This window comes from Lissotriton vulgaris, chromosome 11 (genome assembly GCF_964263255.1).
Source record: "Lissotriton vulgaris chromosome 11, aLisVul1.2, whole genome shotgun sequence".
Lineage (NCBI taxonomy): Eukaryota > Metazoa > Chordata > Amphibia > Caudata > Salamandridae > Lissotriton > Lissotriton vulgaris.
The window spans coordinates 609,212,816-609,237,038 of record NC_141699.1 but is presented as its reverse complement, the minus strand read 5'-3'; the positions used below and the strand labels follow the sequence as shown (position 1 = coordinate 609,237,038).

Here is a 24,223-nt window from a genome sequence, read left to right as displayed (position 1 = left end):
ATCATGGTTGTACCCTCCATATACCATGTGTTTCCTGCTTATGCCAAGAAGTATCTCCTATGAACTAGAACGAGAAATATAGACCAAAGGTCGGTGGGTCTCATTCCTTATCAGTTCTATTCCATATGTGAGAACATGTATAGAATACAAATATCTTCATGAATAAATCAACACTTTTCTGAATGCTAATTTTTTGCATTCTTGTTATTCCCCTTGGTTGGTATAACAAATAAGATTTCAAGATAATGGCATTATCTCAGGGGTTGCCCTTTGAAGAAATTAATATAAACATGAAACAATATATATATTGGACTTCTAATCTTGTTTGAACAAGCACACCCCGAATATAAATGAGTCAAATTGTATAGATTATGGTGCTTTCAATTTTGAGAACTGCACCGTGTTCCTGATTGTCAATTGTTATTTTTCCATGGGTGCCTCTATGATACAAGAATTACCATTATTAATCCAGGGCAGACGTGTACGCATAACGCCACATTCTCACTAATGCTCATTTACATTCACTCACTCACACTCTTTCGCACTCACTCAGACTCCTTTACTCATTGTCACTTACTTGCACTCATTCATTCTCACTCTTTCTCTTGCATTCACTTTTACTTTCTCACACACACTCTCCCTCATTCTTTCCCTGACTCAATCATAATTATTCCTAGTGCCCCATTTCTTTCATTACATTAGTAGTGAATAATAGGTTGTTCCAGGCTCCAGGCTCCAGGCAGTCTTGACTCCCTTCCCGGTTAGCTGTGGACCTTGTGGTCAAAAAGACCCATTCAGGCATTCCCGAGTGACCTGAGCTCTACCTCCTTCTAGATAGTGGGCTCCAGGTTGTTGCCCAACAGACAGTTTACAGGAATGGCAGGGCTGACAGCTACTTTTAGGGAACTTGAGACCTCCATCCTCTCAAAGAGAATCAGAGCCATCAGTAGATGACTCTCATGATTGTGTGTGACTATGGCTTGGTGGAAATTGTTAGGAAAGACCTGCACTGAGGACACCAGCCTGACACCTTACAGTTGTCATGCTGGCTCCTCTGAGTCTCCACCCATTGTCCATTGATGGTGACCACCTGCTTATACTTAGAAGTATTGGCAGGTATATGGACTTTTAGCAGCATCTCTTTATTCATCAGGGAAACAAGGGTCACCTCTGTCCTCTCCTCAAAGCTAACTGGGACTACTTCTTCCCCGAGTCCTACATATGCCAACCCCGGTGTCTGCCACTGGCAGGGGGCTGTGCCTTCTTGGGACATTTGGAGTCACCTTTGGAGTGTGAAGGCTTGTAGCATTCTGGGGACTGCGGTGCAAACCTCCCAGTCTGCTTATCAAAGAATCCCTTCTTTTTTAGACTCGGAATGGGACTGGTTAACACTGCTTTCTTGGGAATTATTATAGGGGCCTTTTGAGAACTCAATATTTTAAAATGTTTCTTCCCTCTATTTCTTCTGATGGGAACCTTGACCACCCTTGCGGGAGTCTACACCAGATACCTTTTTGGACACTCTGGTGCTGGCCCAGAGGTATGCCTCCTCAGCAAGCTTCCTGCGATCAGTTAGCTTACTGTCTACTAGGGGATGGTGCAGCTCTGTAAAATAAATACTGAGCATGTGCGCTCTCAAAATTAGATTATAGAACCCCTTCTCTTATGACTGCTGAGATTACTATGAAAATTACCATAAGTCTGACACATTTATGTACGAATACTGTATGCTAAATAACCTTGTATGGCAAAATACCAACAACTCTGTGTGTTTATTGTTTCTAGGGGCCAGATTCTGCATCCTATCCATATACAATACTCCCCCTGCAGAAACAAATTATCATGACAGGACTGTCTGACCCTAACACTCTTTATCTATATTAGTATAACTTGTTGTGGTGAGGAGTAAGAGGCACATGTCCATTCTCCTTTTCTTCGAAAAGGGTAGACTATAAGGTATTCCTCTTGGGGTTTAGGAGATCCATCTGTCTGTGCCTCTCTCACCTACGAGAAGCAGTGTTCCAGAGATTACCATAAAACTGTGATGCACAGGAGACAGGCAGAGCAAAAAGCACATGAAAAAAGGAAGAGGCACTGATCATTATGGTACATGCTGTTCCTGGTTCTTAAAAAAGGGCATTCTTTCAAAGTGTCTTCGTTTTGCAGTATGGAATCACTCTTTTTGGTGAGCACTTCCTGGTCCTTTGTGAAATTCTGCAGTCCTTATTTCAGTACCCTGAAGAGAGAATTTGATTTAGATTAAAGATATCAATATTGAATAGATAAATGGTCAGGATCTGTTCAGGGGCTTAATGGATGATGGCTGGCAGTCAAGTGGACCCATTCAAAAAGGCATTATGAATTTCTGGACTGTTTAGTGAAAGGCACAAATGCTCTTGGTTTTTGGTAATGTAACTTAATTTGTGTTCTAATTGTGGTAGTAAGTGCTAGTATTCCTGTGCAAAATAGCTATTTAAAAGATTTTGGACTTCAATACCATATGCTAGGTTTTACCATCCAGTCTATTATTCCTTACCCAATTTAAGAGCAGCAGTTCAGGCGCACATTCCCTCAAATCTCTAGGACGCTAATACCATGCTTGCTGCTATCCATATGTTGATGCAACCCTGGAAGTGCATCCTCCATGTTGAAGCATGAATAATCATAGGTCTGCAAAAATATGGCCTGGTCACCCTTACACTTAGATCATATGAATAGGGGCGTAGCTTCAGGTGGAGTGTATGGGTGTTACATCCCCTAAAACAAATCTGCATTACCTAGTTGGACACAGGTGCCTTTAGTTGGGTATGGTGACGTGTCTGTTGGTTTTCTCCTGGGATTTTTACATGTTCACACTGACACACACACATACACACACATTTTCTCTCTCGCTCATTTTGAAGGCCTTAAGAAATGTTGAATAGTTTGTAAAATGTTGTATTTTAAGTGCCCCTGACACAGGCTGCTCCAACGAGTAGCTAGTGAGCTACTGGTAGCTCTCCAGCTTACTGTAAATAACTCTCCTCTATCCAGCCAAGCCTACTAAATTAGAAGCTTTTGATTGGCTGAATTAATATATGTATACCAAAATGAGAGTGTATATTTGAGACAAAAGGAACTCAAAGGCTGATATTTGGAGAACAATGGCTGAATTTCCAAAATATATTTAATCTGATATTTGAGTGATAAATCATATGGCACTAGGGAGACTATTTACCATATCTTGGTACCGGAGGCATTGCTGCTATGGCTGTTATGTTTTACCATGCCTGATGCACTGAGTTGATCCCTGGTAGTAATCTTGCATATAGTAGCCACTAATGTAAGCTGTCTGATGTGTTGCTATTCCAACACTGATAATATTAGTAGTCACATTGAACATAAGTAACTCTTATTAGAGAAAAGATTGGAGGCCCCGCCTAACAATAGACTCTCTTCTCTCTTTCCACTGCCCCTTAAGCCACCCTGATGTTCTGCTTAGGCCTGGGTGGAGTTTATGCAACTCCGCAAAGTGACTCAAAAACTCTACCATGCTACGCAGAGTTCAGCAGGTGGCTGAGTGCGTTATGTTGCGCCGTTTGTGCATATTTTTAGCGCCAAGTGTTTGTTCTGCTCTGTAAAATCAGCGCAAACAGCACCACGCACTGCACAAGAGGGTGCTGCTTCTTTCTGTCTCTCGAGTAGATATTCTACTCGAGCGGCAGGTTCCTCAACACGAACGGAAGGTTTCTCAATGCGAGCGGTAGTGACCATCCGCGACCGCTGGCGTTGAGAAATCTCTCCGGGAGTTGGTCTGGAGTAAGATTTTCCTCGCTTTCCTTCGCCAACTCCACGTTGGCGAACACAAGTGAGGCAAAAACTCCGCTCTGCTAGGCTCTGCAGAGTTTTTCGGAGCTCCGCACTCTGCGCAGAGCACAGAGTGGGAAAAACTCCGCGAGCGGAGCGGAATTTCACACCCAGGCCTAGTCCTGCTTCTTATATATTGTGTTTTAAAAAAATATCCCCACGTGATTGTTGGGAAATCTCAAGCTCACACCCCCCAACCTTATTGAGCAAGCTACGCCCCTGCATATGAACAGCCTCCCTCTTCATACTTGCATTCTCTTCAATGTCTACAGCATCAACTGCAAGGCAGTGAACTCCAACAACACCTACAGCAGCAACTTCCACAGGCAAAGAAAGTGCTAGAAGAAGGCATACTAGCAAGCCTTCTTTTGCTATACACCCATGACCTGGAATTACATTTTGACACAAACCCAATCACTGCTTCAACTCTGGAAGGTCCTGCAGACACATTTCGTCAAGGAATACCTTTTTCACAAATATAAACATGGCTACCTAAATATTGGACGATAATCAAAGAAAGACTCCCTATAAATTATACTCCTATGTGTTAATGACTCTTATACAGCTCTATATTCCATTTAAGCTAGGTTTGCACACCATAAGTAGACCTCCATACAAGCATACATACATACTGGATTGCACACATTTATAAAGTCACGTATGGAATCATTTTTCTCCCATTACCTTTCAATCAACAATGATCGCTCACTTGAAAAAATTAGGGAAGTCATTAGGCTACCAGCCAAGGGCCATCATAAGCAAGCTGCCAAGGAGGGCACAGTATTGCCATTCCCTAAGGAGCAAAATTGCAGAGTTGAGATCCTGAAAGTGGCTATTTACCACAATAAGCTGACGTTATTGCTATTTCCCAACCTAGCCCCAATGACCATGTACTTGTAGAGAACTGTCATAGACAGAGGCCGAGGTTCTCCCTAGTAGCTTGCCGAATTAAAAGCATTGCTTTTTTATTTCAAATAGTTTTTATTGAATAAATCAGCAAGTTTTCATCAACACAAGGACAGTGATAAAAGAAAATAAATATACAAGAGAGGTTAGCATTGTCAGAACCTCTTTTTACGACATTTTTTAATAGAGTTCCCCATTTGCTGTTTGCATTTTGCCCCCGGAAGCGCTGAGATTACCAGTTCAGTTTTTTTCCAGTCTACCTGTTCATTCTCACAACCACTGTGAAGCAATCATCCTCTCCCACATCTCCATTTAGTGAAAGGGATAAGAGGTTATGAACATAATAATACTAATAATAATAATAATAATATTAATAATACGTTTGTGTTTGTAAAGCGCAATTATATCACCCCTTAAGGGTTTCAAAGCACTGGAGGCTATCAGGGAGATTAAGTGAGCTGTTGCCCAGAGTCACATGATGCTGAGCTGAGCTGCCACCAGCGTCGTACCACGAGCTCAACGCTCTGTAGTCAGCCACTCTAGCCGCTGCGCCACACCTCCCCCAACATGGACGTTATCTACCAAATGAGCATGTTGTTTCAAGGTGGTTGCTCCACCTTCTATATTAATTTCGAAGAAGGACCTGTAACTGGCAAATTGATACAATGTACCATCGTTTAGAGCAATGGAATTTCAACCGTGCCACTGAAGACAAGGAAGTGGCAGAAGGGCAAGGATGGCTGGTTTAGGCCCTGTGAGCCAATAGTGTTTGTGCTTCTTCCTGTTTCATTTAAAGTGTTGTACCTCAGTGGATGAAATAATCTAGTAGCATTAGCTATAAGGGCTGTGATAGCATTATAGCCTCAGTGGCATAGCTAGACCCTTTGCCACCTGTGAAAGTCCCGGCCTATGCCACCCTGCGACATCCACAGGTATGAGGGGGGTGGGGTGCAAACGATTCTGGCATTTGCCGCCACGCGATGGCCGCAAGTAAGCCACCGCCCCCAAAACTCAAAGCATAGCATAGCAGTATGTGGGCTATTAAAGGCCTTTGTCAGTGCCTCAGCTCTAAAATTGGGAGAGAGTGTCAAAATTATTCATTTGCCATCAGAGTGGTGGACTCAGTGTGCCCCAGTACTACCAAAGCCATATTCCACATCCTCAGACAGGGTCAATAGTACATCCTGGTTCTCCTATAACACTCTCTTTGCTATTCACATGGAAGCTGCCATGTGTTTGCCCATGTCTTTCAGAACAACAACTGGACTGCCAACTCTGTTACCATCGCTATCTCATTCTTGGTTTGAACTAGAGGTGAGCGAGCCGCTGAAAGTTCAAGCCAGGCTCGAGCCTGAATGAAGCCTAGCTCTCCCCATTCTTTGTATGAACTAGAGGTGAGCAAGCCGCTGAAAGTTCAAGCCAGGCTCGAGCCTGAATGAAGCCTAGCTCTCCCCATTCTTGGTATGAACTAGAGGTGAGCGAGCCGCTGAAAGTTCAAGCCAGGCTCGAGCCTGAATGAAGCCTAGCTCTCCCCATTCTTGGTATGAACTAGAGGTGAGCGAGCCGCTGAAAGTTCAAGCCAGGCTCGAGCCTGAATGAAGCCTAGCTCTCCCCATTCTTGGTATGAACTAGAGGTGAGCGAGCCACTGAAAGTTCAAGCCAGGCTCGAGCCTGAATGAAGCCTAGCCCTCCCCATTCTTGGTATGAACTAGAGGTGAGCCAGACGCTGAAAGTTCAAGCCAGGCTCGAGCCTGAATGAAGCCTAGCTCTCCCCATTCTTGGTATGAACTAGAGGTGAGCGAGCCGCTGAAAGTTCAAGCCAGGCTCAAGCCTGAATGAAGCCTAGCTTTCCCCATTCTTGGTATGAACTAGAAGTGAGCCAGATGCTGAAAGTTCAAGCCAGGATCGAGCCTGAATGAAGCCTTGCTCTCCCCATTCTTGGTATGAACTAGAGGTGAGCCAGACGCTGAAAGTTCAAGCCAGGCTCGAGCCTGAATGAAGCCTAGCTCTCCCCATTCTTGGAATGAACTAGAGGTGAGCGAGCCGCTGAAAGTTCAAGCCAGGCTCAAGCCTGAATGAAGCCTAGCTCTCCCCATTCTTGGTATGAACTAGAGGTGAGCCAGCCGCTGAAAGTTCAAGCCAGGCTAGAGCCTGAATGAAGCCTAGCTCTCCCCATTCTTGGTATGAACTAGAGGTGAGCCAGACGCTGAAAGTTCATGCCAGGCTCGAGCCTGAATGAAGCCTAGCTCTCCCCATTCTTGGTATGAACTAGAGGTGAGCGAGCCACTGAAAGTTCAAGCCAGGCTCGAGCCTGAATGAAGCCTAGCCCTCCCCATTCTTGGTATGAACTAGAGGTGAGCCAGACGCTGAAAGTTCAAGCCAGGCTCGAGCCTGAATGAAGCCTAGCTCTCCCCATTCTTGGTATGAACTAGAGGTGAGCGAGCCGCTGAAAGTTCAAGCCAGGCTCGAGCCTGAATGAAGCCTAGCTCTCCCCATTCTTGCTATGAACTAGAGGTGAGCCAGCCGCTGAAAGTTCAAGCCAGGCTCGAGCCTGAATGAAGCCTAGCTCTCCCCATTCTTGGTATGAACTAGAGGTGAGCCAGACGCTGAAAGTTCAAGCCAGGCTCGAGCCTGAATGAAGCCTAGCTCTCCCCATTCTTGGTATGAACTAGAGGTGAGCGAGCCGCTGAAAGTTCAAGCCAGGCTCGAGCCTGAATGAAGCCTAGCTCTCCCCATTCTTTGTATGAACTAGAGGTGAGCGAGCCGCTGAAAGTTCAAGCCAGGCTCGAGCCTGAATGAAGCCTAGCTCTCCCCATTCTTGGTATGAACTAGAGGTGAGCCAGCCGCTGAAAGTTCAAGCCAGGCTAGAGCCTGAATGAAGCCTAGCTCTCCCCATTCTTGGTATGAACTAGAGGTGAGCCAGACGCTGAAAGTTCATGCCAGGCTCGAGCCTGAATGAAGCCTAGCTCTCCCCATTCTTGGTATGAACTAGAGTTGAGCGAGCCACTGAAAGTTCAAGCCAGGCTCGAGCCTGAATGAAGCCTAGCCCTCCCCATTCTTGGTATGAACTAGAGGTGAGCCAGACGCTGAAAGTTCAAGCCAGGCTCGAGCCTGAATGAAGCCTAGCTCTCCCCATTCTTGGTATGAACTAGAGGTGAGCGAGCCGCTGAAAGTTCAAGCCAGGCTCGAGCCTGAATGAAGCCTAGCTCTCCCCATTCTTGGTATGAACTAGAGGTGAGCAAGCCACTGAAAGTTCAAGCCAGGCTCGAGCCTAAAGCCTAGAGGTTCTGTTGGACAAGCAGCTTTCATGTGGCTTCTACCTTATGTACAAAGATGTAAAAACTAACCAAGGACATTAAAGGTACAAACAAGACACAAAAAGTTACCCATTTAATGGCTGATTTGTACAAGCGGAACCAGAAAGCCTGCATTACTCACATCTACCTGCTTAATAAAATTATGTGATCTTGGGCAAAGATTTTAGTTTACTGATCCTCCTTTTACTTCTTTGTAGTAAAGGAAAGCACCTTCAAACACCTGCGTTCCGAATAATCGCTGTACAAAAACCTATTGTGTTTGATTTTATAGACTACAATGTTGCTCTATCTACAACCTTCTGGGCCACATACAGGGTTCACATAACAACTGTCTTGCTATTGTATTATGAGTTAGGATTTGGACACAACTAGGAAAAACTCCTTTCAGAGAATGCGGAAAACTAGAGCGGCAATTTTGGATCTAGCATCTAACCATTTTCTTAAAGACTCTTGGAGATGTTTAAATCATAAACTTGCAGGGTACTCATATTACTCGGCTGCTCATAAATTATGCTCACGCATTGATATGATCTGGTTTTCAGATTCCATCCTCAACCTTAATAAATGCTCAATGGCAATTTACCCAAGGGTAACCTCAGATCATAATCCAATTTCTATTACTTTTGAGATTACAACCGAAGAATTTTCTCCACGCCTTTTCTCATTTCCAAGATATTTATTCACTGACAGCGGATTTGTGAGTCAACTTAAAGAACATCTAAAACAATTCATTGATATAAATATTCACTCGAGTCAACCCCTGATAGTATGGGATGCCTGTAAAGCCAGTATACGTGGTTTTACACAGCAATATATATGGCGCCAAAATAAAGAACACCAAATCTTGAATGAGAAAAGGCTTGGTGAAATACGTGATATTGAACTTCAGTTATCAATGGCTTTGTCTGATGAGGTACCGATCTCAGATATACTTAATCTTAAACTAATCGAACTCAAAGTTGCACTAAAAGACCTTCTTAGAACTAAAAGCATTAACAAATTAAAAAAATATCAGCTTGATCAGTATGAAAACGCAGATAAAATTGGTAAACTTCTGGCTTATAGAGTTGCTGAAGATCGTGCACAGAATATAGTTAAGGAAATCAAAGGAGACAATGATCAACTGGTTAGCGATTCTACATCAATATTGTTACAATTTGCTTCTTACTATCAAGCTTTATATACTCCAGAAAACGTAACTTCGGAAGATAGTATTAAAAAGTATATAGAACTTAACATAGTGAATGTCTTAAAATTAGAACAAACAAAACACCTAGAGGAAACATTACAGTAACGGAAATTAGAGAGGCTATTAACTCCTTAGCAATAGGGAAAGCAGTAGGGGAGGATTCTATTCCTCTGGAACTATATAAATGCTGTGCTGAGGAATTAATACCTTTATTAATGGAAGTGATTAGGGCAATTGGTAATGGACAACAAGCACCTAAATCTTGGAATCTAACTCAAATCATCTTTTTCCTAAAAAAGGGTAAAGTACCTCAAGAAAGGGGATCATATAGACCAATCTCACTTATTAATAGCGATGCCAAAATTTTTCGCTAAAATATTGGCCATTAGGCTCGCGCCAGTTATGTCTCAATTAGTATCTTCCCAACAACACGGATTCATACCAAAACGTGATACAACTGCGCATATTAATGTGGCCATTTCTGCCTTTGATGCTGCACGGATTCAGTCCGCCCCACTTGGTATGATCTTACTAGATGCAGAAAAAGCATTTGATCGAGTGGGGTGGAGCTTTTTATGGCCAGCCTTACAGGCATTTGGCATCAACGGTCAATTTCTGAGATGGATTCAATCACTCTATGATAATCCAATGGGTAAAATATCTTACATGGGGAAATACTCTCCTATGTTTCCAATTAAGAGGGGGACAAGACAGGGGTGTCCTTTATCACCCCTGCTTTTTGCTTTGGGTATGGAACCTTTTTTAATTGCACTCCAACGTCAGACTTTAATCAACCCATTCTTTAATGGTTTAAATAAATTGGACATCACGGTATATGCAGATGACGTAGCAGTGTTTTCCTCTGATATACCACGAGCTTTGAAAGGCATCTTAATTGAAGCAGATAGATATGGATCAGTCTCTGGTTACAAACTTAACACCACTAAAACTCAAATTGTTGCCAATCATCATCTTCCTGCCTCTATTTCAGGCACTTGTGGGGTCGCAACATATCTTGGTGTCAAAATCTCCTCAGATATTGACTCTGTTGTGGCTTTAAATTATGAAATATTATTAAAAGAGACTGCAATGCAATTTAAGAAATGGCACAAACTTCCCCTTAATATCATTGGATGTATAAATCTAATTAAAATGAAAATTCTGCCTAAATATTTATATTTATTTCGTGCAATTCCTTTACGTGTTAATAACTCTTATTTTGTTAGATTAGAAGGGATCATTAGTAGTTTTATATGGGGATATAAAAAAGCCCGACGGGCAATCTCTTCACTTAAATTTCCTTTTAGTCAAGGAGGCTTGGCTCTCCCAGACTTCAAACTTTATTACTGGTCGGCTTTTTTAACTCGCTTTCGTAGTTTAACAATCTTGGATAAATGTTTGTATTTTCATAAATTTTTGTTAGGACAAGATGTCAAAATGTTTATTTACAGACTAAATGACCCTAATTACTTTAAAAGGGTTAAATTCAAGACTATACGAGATACTGTTAATATCTGCCGCTCCATCATGATGAAATGTAATGTCTCTCATCTTCATTATAAAACACCTCTTTGGGGTAATCCTGGATTTCCTTCAATTTTTCATGAGCCAATATGCAGAATATATTTAGAATCTGGTATTAGACTACTGGGAGATTTGTATGATCATCAAGGATTTATGACATTTGAAAAATTAAAGCAATGCTATAATTTATCTGAACTGGCTAGGTTTAAATACTATCAAATTAAGGATTATTTAGTGAAAAAATTAGAACTTAATCTGGTAATAGATTCCGACTTTTGGAGCTGTATTTACAGAGAATCAGATCAAGCTTTGATTAGTATAGGATATAAACTATTCTCGGACTTTAATACTAGTGATATTATAAAACTAACTGAGAAATGGAATACAAGGCTAACTGCAAATGTACAACCCGATTTAATTACCTTATCTTTTAAGAGCTTAGATATGTCAGTTCACTCTTCTAGCCTTAAATTGCAAATGTTTAAAACTATATGCCAACTGTATCATACCCCAGAGAGAATTCTTAAATGGGCAAGGAACAATAATTTTAGCGAACGTACGAAATGCCCTAAATGTGATCTAAGTGGGGCTGATATTACTCACATGTTTCTATTTTGTCCTATGCTTAAAGATTATTGGAATGGTATACTTAAGGTGGTCTCGGATAGACTTAATCAACCAATCTCTTTTTCTCCAACTGATGTACTGATTGGTACATGTGTGGGTCAAAATGCAGTTAATGATTTGTTGAACATTTTAATTTCGTGTGCAAGACTTATTATTGCCAGAGCTTGGATTCAGAAAAATACGCCAACTGTTATGGAATGGTGGAGCTTTGTTAAAGAAATTTATGCTATGGAGACCACTCTTGCCAACTCAAAGGGCCTTCGGGCTAAACAAAAAACGGACAAAATCTGGGGAACATTTATGTCTTAACTACTGATATCTCTTCTTTCTTTTTTTTCTTTTTCTTTTCTTTTTATATGACCGTATTTTTGTCTGTGACTAATGTAATGCCTAAATATGATTTTGTATATTTTTGATTTGTTCTTTTTGTTGTTGTGTACTTTTGATGCAAATAAAAATTTGGAAAAGAAAAAAAAACAAAAAAAAAAAACAACTGTCTTGCCTTGTAGTCCACTAATGGTGCTGTCGCCAGGGTGAAGGCGGGGGCAGTAATGGCTCTATTTTCTTGCTTAAAACTAGCACTTTACTTCTCAGTGCAGTGCTTTAATGGGCTATTAATGTCAAAGAGTCCACATGTGAAAGACATACACTTTTTCTTAACTGTTATTTGACTTAATCATATTTTACGTTATCTTTGTTATATGGCATTGCAAACACTTTCAGGGCTCAGCTCTTGCGAAGGCTCAAAGAGCCAAGCCAGACCCTTGGCTCGGATCACCCTGTTAATTTGTTGGCTTGGCCGTCCATAGTATGAACATCGTGGGGATGTTGGAAGTAAAAGTAGCCACTAATTTGCTTTTTTGGTTGTTTTTTTTGTTGTTATTACATGTAGGGACTATAAGGTTCTGTGGAAATATATTCATGTGTGAGACACTGTTTTACTGATCAACCCCTGCCTCTCCAAGTAAGAGTGGTGGGGCGGTAAGGCCTGGTGGGGGCGGGGTAATTTCGACAGACGACTATGAGGGAATATTAATTATTTATTTAATTTTCCTTCATGGTCGTCTGTCGCAAACCCCCCATAACCAGCCCTACCGCCCACCCCTCTTACTTGCATGTGCCGCGGCTGTTACTGATGTAGGACCTGAGTAAGTTCTTTACTATGTACTGACCTATGTACCTGTTCATTTTTAAACTGCCTCTATTCAGTAGTAACTGTTCTTACAGAAACCGCTCAGATACTCTTTTGGGTCTTGTTTCCGCTTTATATATTTGTAAATAAATACGACAATAATGTACAATAATCCACCGAGTTTATGTAATTGCAGGTGTAATTATGTGGTAATAACGTGCTTCCGTTTTGTGTTGCCTTACGCACAAATCTCACACATTTCTTTAAGTTAAATAATTCTCAAATAAAAAAAAATCTGAGAGATGTTTTTATTTACTTAGGTTTATTTGTTGGTGTGGTAAGATAGTGATATAGCAATGCAGAGTATGGAATTTTCTTCCTAATACTTCCCTCCATTTTCTTCTCCTCCAGGCCTATTGTATCTGAGCGGAATGAGCTCCTCATTCAGTTCTTGTCTGACTTAAGTTTAACGGCTGACGGATTTATCGGTCACTATAAATTCAGACCTAAAAAGCTACCCACAACTCAAGCTCCACCTGTTACAACTCCTCCGCCTACAACTACAAGTAAGTTTTACTCTTTCACTATTCCACTTTTTTGGTAGACCCTCACAATCTGTGCAACATGGCAAAGCTGAATTTTAGTAATCTTAGTAAGTCATTGGTCATAAGAGCAGAGATGACCTTCACATCTTTCACTAATTTATCTCTATATTCATGGTGTTTCAAAATATACTTGTTTTAGTTTGGTGTCATCAATGCTTAATTTGAGCTGGTGGTGTCCGGTGCTGAGCACCAGCACTTCATTCTCAACACCTGGGGCTTACACCAGTGTGCCACATGGTGGCGCTGCTAAAAATAACTATTAACTGCTGCGCAAGCTGTTCTTATAGCTTTGGAAGCCTAGAGTAGGCTGAATTGTCACACGTGTAGGAGTGTGATGACTAGTAATTGTGTTGGTACTGCCAATGGCAGCGCTGGCAGGGGCCCTGGTAGTTCACAAATTAAGCACCATGTGTAATATAACATCCACATGAAAGCTAATCATATATTACGTTTAACTTCGATTTAAGAAATTCTGAAACACAATTCTGCCTCTGTAGATCAACAATACACCTAAAGAGGATCATCCCAGACCAATTAAAAATAAAATCTCTTGCTCTCTTTCTGAATTATATTGAATAGACCAATCACCGACCAATCACTAACCTGTCAGGCCTAGCCAACGTGCTTGAACAAACTGTTATGTGACAAGTCAAAAAACAACTTAATGTTACCAACTGCCTCTCTCATTCAGTCGGGTTGGAACCCAGATATAGGACAGAAAGCGCACTTCTTGACAACTGTCATGATGCAACACTTTACTTTACACAGAAGAAGGATCAGGTTGTCTCCTAGTCGCTGTGAATAAAGTTCTCTTGCTACGCACGCTCAGTCAGATCCTGCCACCATACTTGCAGTTGATGTCAATGACCTGTTTTCTTGCATGAGGAGTTCACCCTTCATGGAATGCTAAAGGGTTCACTGAAGGTTACTCCTTTATGTAAGGTGCTACATGGTTCACCACTGTCCCCATTTTCTTTTATAAATATTTGGCTCTATTAATTCACCTCGCTTGGAAATTCACAGTCAGATTTCAATCACACGATGATGACACACTAGTGTATATTAAATGATCACAAAATACTGCCCCTCTGTTGAGCTACAAATCTCCTGAAACAAGCAGAAAATTGAATAAATGGAATCCTTTATACTTCACAAAATTTCATAGCTTAAGCTTGCTCTGTTTAGGACGAGGGGGCATTCCAGTATATCTCTACGGCCAATCACGGAACTTCTCGGACACGCTTTTCCATTTTCAATTAAGATGAATAACTTAAGCGTCCTCTTTGGCTATATGTCCTTGACTGAGCAGATTGACTCTGCTACTGATAGTTGCTTCAATCAGCTGAGCAAGTTAAAACTTATTTCTTTCTTTTCTTGAAAAATATAAAACTGTGTCACCAAAGGAGCCAGCAGAAAATTCCTTCTAGGTTCCTGCAATATCCTCAACTTCAGCTTTCTGATATCCAGATCCAGCTTTTGCAAAGAGCACAGAATGCAGCATTCTACCTGACAACAGTTTTAAGGAGACTCATGCCCAGCACATACTACACTGTTTGCCAATTTAAGACAGAATCATACAAACTAGATGTGTTAATGTTAAGGGCAAAACAATTTGTACCTAACTATCTGAAAAAAATATCATCCTTGTAAGGAAATACCTCTTTTTGCATGATCAGCCACAAACATTTGGATCAATGCTGCTGGTTGTTCAACTTTGGCAGTGCACTGGGACCTTCCAACCAGTCCCCCATGCTAGGGTTTTGACCCTTCAAAGTATATGTTTAATTGGCTTAATCCCAATCTGCATAAGTTAATTTACTTATAAGTCCCTGATACACGGTACCAGGTGTACCCCGGCCCTTTAAGGACAGTGTCCCTTAGGGACTGAAGTATATATTGTGCCACTATGAGTGGGACAAAGTTCGCCACTGCAGTCTGGTAAGAACACGACTTTGTCATTTCCACCTTTGACAAAGGCCAACCCTTTCTTTTTAATATTTGTACATCACCCCTAAGGCAGCTCTAATGAGCCTGAAAGGCAGGTGCATTTTAGTAAAAAGAGGGGCATGTATTTTATTTTACATATTTTCACGGTAAAACTCCACAATGTCATTTTGACCGTAGTAAGGATAGTAATCCCATTGGTGAGTATGGAGTTACAGGCTGACAACCCAGCAGTGCCAACTTCCAAATTCAACTATGAAATCTGGTGCTTCAAGGTATCAAAAGAATTGTTTCATTAAACTTGACTTGTTGCTCAAGTCGATTTTAATGTAACACTCTTAAAAATGGCAGAGTTAGAAAATTGACACTTTGTTAAACCAGATTTTGCAGTAGCCGTTCCTGTTGCAAACAAATGCTGTCATCAACACAGCCTGCTGTCATCCTGGGGAGAGGTGCGAATGACTCTCAGGAAGAGGAACAAATGACCTGCCTGGTGGGGAAGAGGTGTTCTCTCTTTCTAGCAGGATGGCCAGAGTGAATGTGAGCCCAAAATATGAGCTTCAAAGAAGAAGCTGCCTTTGAAGTGCAAATAGTAGTCACACTAGAAAGGGGCTGCTTTTTTGTTTAAGCAGACAGGTTAGCATTTTGAGCAAAGAGGGGAAAGCTGTTGCTAAACTGTTTTTTGTAATAGGGGTGTAGCCCCCAGGTAGCCACAACAGGTTGGGATAGGGAGCTCCTCACACCGGGCGAAGGGTCTCATCATGCTTATAGTAGCCCGAACGTTGCACTCAGGCATAGCTACACACTTCGCAGAAAGGTGTCCCCAGGTGGGAAGGAATTTGGCAGCCCATTGGCATGTTAGCCGCCAATGCGTCTAGGCTTGTTGCAGGCCCCCTGGCATTCAGACCTTAGATAATGACTGTCTTGGGAGAAAGATCGAAGAAGGACTGCCCTTCTGCTCCCTGAACCCAGCAATGAGAAGTTGTACCAAAGATTAGACTGCATCTGCAGACTGGCAAAGAGAGGACTGTGCCTGCTGTGCCCCACTCATGAAAAAGTTACCCACGAGTACCAGACAGACAGACAGAGCAGGCTCCTCAGACCAGCTCTGACGCTGCCACGCAAACAGCTGTTCGCACCTCTGCGACCTCTAGTGTTTTTCCTTGTTCTTCAATGCTCAGCTATTTTTGTAACTATAAACTAAAATTTGAATAACTACTCCACTGTTTAACAACTTACGTAAACTGTCTAAGTCATTTTTCTACAATACACTCCTCTGTTAGCAACTTACTTGTACTGTTACTCAACTCATCGGGGCATATTACCAAGGGCCTTATCGCCGCTTTAAGATAAGATTCTCTCTTCATTCCTTTAATTGTAAATATCAGTCAAAAGTTTTTAGATGTGATTCTGAAAGTATCCAAGCCTCATCACTCTATGCACTGAGTGCCGTGGTCAGAATGTCTGCTTCATCCTAGCAGGGATGTTTTTTAAGTCTGACTTCGAGGCGGTTTTATCTCATCAGCCTCGTACAATAACACAAAATCATAAATTAAAAATACATATAAGGCTCTTTCAGACAGACCTCTTCATTCACTGGTCTGTTCAGTAGTCATTCACATATTGGTCCAGCCCACCACAGCATGCAACTCGGGTCAACGGGTTAGCCCGCTTCAGCCATAACTAGCATCACTCCTGCCTAAAAACTAACGCACATCGATGCCTTGGACAATGGGACAATACTTTGCTTTTGCAATGCTTTTTACTTTCCATTATTTAACATTTTAAATACTTTTAGTCATTCCTCTGAGTTAACCCATGTCTTGAGGTTACAATAAATCAAAGCCAAAAGGACATTTTCTTTGAACCAATTTGAACCATATTGTCTTGAAAAGTGCAATAAAATTGGATAAAGGTTTATATACCTGTTTTATGTAAATGCAATGGTTATGTTTTAATGTAAAATATTTATTGAAAGCAGGTTGCTGCCACATTTAGATGATGATAGAATGGTTTATTTTTTATTTTTGTGCAATGTGCTTGCAATGCAAGAAAGTAAATTACCACTACACCAGCTTGTCAAGGCCAGAGCTACTGGGTTTGCCAAAGCTTGTTTCAAATATGAACTTACATATGCAGTTTGAAACAGGTATGCTTGAAGGTGCTGCCTCCTCCAATGGAAGTGATCAAATGTGGCTGGTGGGGAAGTGCCTTAGATTTGTTAGCGGTTTTCTTTTTGCAGAGACTATAAAGTGCTTCTCTCGATGGTGGTGTTTATCCTCTCAGGATTTTGATGCTCCACGGCTGAGAATGGTCAACAAATCAGTCCATTCAATAAATGTGAAGCCCATTAGGCTCCACAAGAAAGACAGACAGTATTTTAGTTTCAAACTATGAAGGTTTATTAAAAGTTAATGGTTTACAGAAGGCAAAACTCATATTAGTATTGATTAAAATGAAAATATAAGCGCATCAAATAATATGAAGTTGTGCTGTTTCTGCCCGCTGGCCTCCTTGCCCTCTCCCGCCTTGCATCTCCAAAGTCTTGTTCTTCGGTGTGGGTGGGTGGGCCAACGATTAGAGGTCAAGGTGGGCCTTCTTGCCCCTTTCCTTTATCCTGGTTTCACTCCAGGTGATTTTCTCTAATTGGGGGCTTCAAATCCCGCCGACCAATAGCCAGCCTGCTTTCTCCCGGTCTCCCGTCTCCTTTCGCAGGCTAGTTTTCACCTCGCACTCCAGCAGTCCCTACCCACAGAAGGCGTTCCCTGCGGGCCCTCTGAGCTCACGCTTTGCCTTCCCGGCATGCGCCATAATGACACAGCTTTACAGACCACATTCAGGAAGCTGTAGAGTTTGATCTCAGACTGAAGTACTGATTTTCTTTGACCTACATATGGACATAGCTGTCTGTTTTAAAAACCAAACTAAACAAGAAGCAAGAGTGCTGTCCGGCCAGCCCCCTCACAGACAAGAACTTCTGCACATTAGAATATGGAAATAAAGCAGAGTTGCTGCCTAGCCAATCAAAAAGCGTTGGTGGTGGAGAGCACCAGCATCTTTACCTCAAGATTTATCCAGCAGCCATCTGCATTACTCTTCTAAGATACTTTAAGAATTAAGTAACAGGATGGGTCTAGCGGCTTACATAGGCTTGATGTCTAGCTCCTTCTTACAATTTGACTTCTGTAGACCACCACTGAATCAGTCCTGGAAGCAAGTCTCCCTACCCTAAGCAATCTCTATGATTTGAACTTCAGAACTAGTCACAAAAATACAGAAATAAGTATAGATCATATCAATACAAAAAATGTGGGCTATTTTATTCACATCAGAAACTAAAACAGTTACATAAATCAGAAGTTTAATTTAATGGGTTCTATGTCTAAAAGACGAAGTAATATACTAGACTCTAGTACAATACTGTGTCTTTTTTGCTCTTAATGCTTGCCCTCTTTTTGTTGCCATATGCCAGCAGCCCCTGCTAGATTCCGTTTGGTGTACTGGTGCTTCTCCCATGAAACAAGCTAAGGATACCAACTTAATGCTTAGTGTACGATTTCTAATTCCTTCATATTTATTGATCATTTAAAATTGTTGAATTTTTAGGTTCTGCTTTTGTATGTGTACTGCTAAATATTTTAATGGTCTCATCCCCCTGAGTGTGCGTTGCAGACCCAAAGGTGTAGAAGAGTATGTTTTTCTACATATGACCTATTTGCATTGATATTTATGAAGTCTCATCAGCTTTACCGGAAATAGTACGGCAGTTGCTAGGGTAGCAGTAAGGTGACGCATTCACTGAAGATTATCAAGGAGTTTAGGAAACAAAAAAGACCGGGTAATTCATGAACATTATAAGCATAGGTTCCACCCGCACCTAAACAATGGCACAATATGGTATAAGCGCTAAGCTTCAATAGGACCTCTCCTACCTCTGCCGCATAAAGCAATCTAATGGCTAAGCTATTCACTTAGAGACCAGGGTTCGAATCCCGACCAGGGTACTTGACTGGAAATATGAGAAATGTAATGGTGTAATTGAAAGTAAAATCCTCATTCGATTAACACACTGTTGTATCATATCCCATCCTTCTCAACAACGCACTCCATCTGACAGGTTTAAGCAATATTAGAACAAATACATACATGTCCATCATATACAATTTGGTAAAAAAAATAATATGGCTGCAGCAACTGTTACTGAAAGATTGTTTTCGGTATACTTGTACGTCCACATTTTTCAAAGGCACTTTTAAGACCGTTTAGACATTCCCAGGTCAATTTGGATTTGATTAGAGCCAGTCTGTACCTGGCTTCCAGATGCAGGGCCTTCTCAAAGCTTGAACATACTCTGGCTCCCACCCAAAAATATTGCCCAACTGTTTAGACCTGGCTTGTGATCTTATTGAAGACAGCACTTCCGAAAGAGGGCTGCTTCAAAGAAATTAACTCGATAAAGGTATTTTCTTGATTTCACAGGAGGGTTTTAGCTTGAGTTGGCGCGAGTTGCACGAGAATCGCAAAGCACAAATCAGCTGTGAACAAGAAGTCAAAAGGCAATGTGTTTCTTCTATTTGATTTATGTGTTTACCTGAAAAAAAATATTCTGATTTAGTTCAGTAAGAATGAAACTGGACTGGCTGAAGAAGTGGCTGTCAGCACCGTGAACAAATTGATTTTTTATGGAATGGCGGGAGATCCAGGGATGTACAGTATACATTCGTCATCGTTGGAAAGCACATGAGCGGCAGTCAATAGCAATTTCATTTTTCAGAAGAAATAATGCCAAGAATAGTATTAGTTACAGACATCTGCAAATGGTAGGATGTCAAGCATTCCTTTTCGCAATGTTGGGAACATAAAAGGTCTCCCTGAGCCTCTACTATTCTGATTGCTTCCATTTGTCAGAACATGGTCAGCTAACCTGTAGAGTCGATTGCGTGAGTGGGGGCAGTAGATGGATAGACTGTAGGAGACAGAGCAAGACAGGGTGAAGAACCATCACATCTGACCAGGAAAAACATGGCAAATGTCACAAATACTATCCACACGCTGGCATCCTAATAAAAAAGTGAATGACATTCACACAGTCCCATATTTTGCGTTTGTGTTGCACTCCCAACCTGAGAATTGCTATCTTTTGCGGTGGTTGACACAATGACAGATCGGTACATATTGTACTTGTAGGGCAAGATCACATATGTTGTGCTGAATTTTAAGCCCTCCCACAGTTGTGTAAATGTACTACTTTTCCGGTGGTCCTAAAATCTGGTTGTCAGCGTGGAGACAAGTAAGTAAGTAAGTAAGTAAAAATTTATTTGTATATGATTAATTAAAATCTTTACAAAATTGAAAAGTATCCGTAGTAATTTTTGCTTTAACGTACAAACAAAAACAAAAAATAAGGTGCATAAAATTACAGTGATGTTAACAGTTATATGGTTAGCATCATAGGATTAAAAGTTCATATGGCATGGTTAAGTCTCTTTCTTATTAGGTCAAAGAACTTCACAACTTGACAGTTCAATTTAGTGTCGCTAGTAGAAAAGCACAATATGGCTGCCTGTCTGCAGGTCCGGACGGCATAAAAGTTAAAAAAAGGACGTAAGAGATTGAACCTCAGGTCCTTTATGCTAGGGCTGATGCAAATCACATGAATTATGTCTTCCTTGCCGGTTTTGCACATGCGACACTGTTGTGACGGGTTATTTCTCTCCCAAGGTGGAAGATGTGGAAGTATGGGAATTACACCAAGTCGTAATTTTAGGAATTTTTCTTTAACATTTATTTTCATGCCAATACTGAAGTACGCTTGTGGCCGCAGTTTTTCATAAGCTCCCACCGTTAGCCATCCATGTGCTCGGTTTGCTAGGTCTTTCTTGTCTTCTATCGCTGAGATGATGCTAGCTGATTTTTTAGCTACTTTTTTAAAGGACAAGAGATCCATTGATGTTTCCCAGGTTTCAGTCAGGCCTAGAACTTTGAGAGATTCATATAAGTAGGCTCTCGGCGCGAGATTGCGGAGCCGAAGTAGTTCTTCCCATAGGTTTGCACATAGAGATCCAGCATCTGCGTTGCGAATTTTATGCCAGTTTGTTGCATACACGCTCCGCCTCTCTAGAGTTTGTTTCAAGATACCGAATTCTAGTCGTATCTGAGCCGGGGAAACGTACTTGGGAAGATTGAAAATAGCCCTGTATGAATTGGCAATAAGAGTGTCCAGTAACGCCGCGTCCTTACCATGGTGTGATTCACTCCCATATGTGAGAGTCGGTTTTAATTTGGCACTCAATAGATCGAGAAGAGGTTTCAGTGTCAGAACGGGTAATTTACCCTTCAATGTTTTTAGAGACATATAAGTCATTATAGCCTTCCCTCGCAAAGATTTAAACTGCGCCCTCGAAGTGTTATTTGAGTCCAGGATTACTCCCAGGTACTTATATGTGGTAACCTGCTCAAGCATTCCGCCATTCAAGTACCAGCGAGGGTTCTTTTTTTTCTTATAGTTCACAGTCATCACCTTTGATTTGTTGAAGTTTATTTGTAGGGCATTTTTTTCTGAAAAGGCATTGGTTATGTTCAAAAGATGTTGGAGGCCCATTGGAGTCCGACTTATCAGCAACAGGTCATCCGCATATAACAGGTTTGAGAGGATGATTTTCCCTAGTTTTGGTGCGTGATTGGAGCATTTGTCTAGTTGCCCAGGTAAGTCGGCTAAAAAAAGATTGAATAGGATCGGTGCAAGTAGGCATCCCTGTTTCAGTCCTTTTGTTGTCGTTATGGGTTTTGAAAGATGCGTTCCAGCCCCAAGTTTAATTTTAATCCAGGTGTTTGTGTGGAGCAGTATTAGGACGTCTAATAGGTGTTTAGGTATTCCCAGTTTGTCCAATTTCATCCAAAGTTTGTTTCGGTCCACGTGGTCAAATGCAGCTGTATAATCAATAAATGAAAAGAATAGAGATGACTTAGTTTCTTTTGCTGCTTCCATCAGCAGTGATAGTGCCATTAGATTGGTTGTGGTCCCTTGGCCTTTACAGAAACCCGTTTGGTTAATTGGCATGATGGAATTCTCAGTTGCCCATGATGTTAACTCCTCCAGGATAAGGCCAGCAAAGTATTTTGCCTCCACGTCTATGAGAGCAATGAGGCGGTGGTTGTTTGGAAGCCTCTTGCTACCTTGTTTGTGTATCGGGCTAATGATTGAACCGTGCCAGGACTCAGGAAGGGTCTGTGTGAGTCTGATACTGTTAAACACTGGTGCTAAGGCTGCGCTCCAAAATTCAGCATCTGATTTGTAGAGCATAGGTGGTAGGCCATTCGGCCCAGGAGCTCCAGTTGGTCGCCCCCTTGATGTTTGTCGTTGGATGTGGAGACAAGAGAAGAGGTGCGCTTCCTGGAGCAGCAGAACCAGGTCTTGGTCAACGAGGTTAACCTCAAGGGCAAAGAGCCCACCCGCATCAGCGAGATCTACTGAGGAGGAGATGCGCGAGCTAAGCCGGCAGGTGGACATGGTGACCAACCAGCGCTCTCGCGTGGAGGTGGAGTGGGACAACCTAACCGATGACCTGCAGAAGCTCAAACAGAGGTGAGTGGGGTCCTCTACCACTCACTCTCTACTACTCTCTACTACACACTCTCTGCTACACATTCTCTGCTACACACTCTACTACTCTACTACTCACTCTATCACTCACTCTACTACTCACTCTACTACTCACTCTCTACTACTCACTCTACCACTCTCTACTACACTCTCTACTACTCACTCTACTACTCTCTACTAAACACTATGTAATACACACTCTCTACTACACACTCTCTAGATACACACTACTACACACTCAATACTACTCTACTACTCACTCTACTACCCACTGTACTACTCACTCTCTACTTCTCACTCTACTACTCTCTACTACACACTCTCTACTACACACACTCTACTGCACACACTCTACTACACACTCTCTACTACTCTACTGCTCACTCTACTACTCACTCTACTACTCACTACTACACACTCTACTACACACTCACTACTCTCTACTCTCTACTCTCTCTACTCCACACTCTCTACTACTCACTCTAGTACTCACTCTACTACTCACTCTACTACACACTCTCTACTACTCTCTACTACCCACTCTACTACTCACTCTCTACTTCTCTTTATTACACACTCTCTACTACACACTCTACTCCTCTCTACTACACACTTTTGTTGTCGTTATGGGTTTTGAAAGATGCGTTCCAGCCCCAAGTTTAATTTTAATCCAGGTGTTTGTGTGGAGCAGTATTAGGACGTCTAATAGGTGTTTAGGTATTCCCAGTTTGTCCAATTTCATCCAAAGTTTGTTTCGGTCCACGTGGTCAAATGCAGCTGTATAATCAATAAATGAAAAGAATAGAGATGACTTAGTTTCTTTTGCTGCTTCCATCAGCAGTGATAGTGCCATTAGATTGGTTGTGGTCCCTTGGCCTTTACAGAAACCCGTTTGGTTAATTGGCATGATGGAATTCTCAGTTGCCCATGATGTTAACTCCTCCAGGATAAGGCCAGCAAAGTATTTTGCCTCCACGTCTATGAGAGCAATGAGGCGGTGGTTGTTTGGAAGCCTCTTGCTACCTTGTTTGTGTATCGGGCTAATGATTGAACCGTGCCAGGACTCAGGAAGGGTCTGTGTGAGTCTGATACTGTTAAACACTGGTGCTAAGGCTGCGCTCCAAAATTCAGCATCTGATTTGTAGAGCATAGGTGGTAGGCCATTCGGCCCAGGAGCTCCAGTTGGTCGCCCCCTTGATGTTTGTCGTTGGATGTGGAGACAAGAGAAGAGCCTTTGTAGAGCATGAGCAATCTGTGTCTCTTTTGCGGCAAAGGGTGTAGTCAAAAACTGCATTGACTGCCCTGGGGACCTTCAGCTCCCTGCCAAACCAGAGGGGTGCGCTGCTGCCTCTACTAAACAGCACACATGCACCTCTGCTCAAGGTCAAGCTTTGGACAGCCTGCCTGACCAGACAACCACATTGGTCCCTTAGACCACGTCATCATGGATCATTTGTGCATGACGACTCAATCAAGCACTAGCCACAGATAACCTATTTAATTGAATCCTGTCCATGTATAGTTCATTTC

At 41.9% G+C, this 24,223-nt stretch overlaps 1 protein-coding gene across 1 annotated transcript in view; it reads left to right on the top strand.

Annotated features, from left to right (window-relative positions):
- Nucleotides 1-24,223, top strand: part of PCOLCE2 (procollagen C-endopeptidase enhancer 2) — a 402,867-nt gene that overhangs the window by 313,167 nt on the left and 65,477 nt on the right. The window contains exon 6 of the mRNA XM_086943719.1: nucleotides 12,953-13,107. Within this exon, the coding sequence (XP_086799845.1) occupies nucleotides 12,953-13,107 (155 nt within the window). The remainder of the gene's footprint in view (nucleotides 1-12,952; nucleotides 13,108-24,223) is intronic.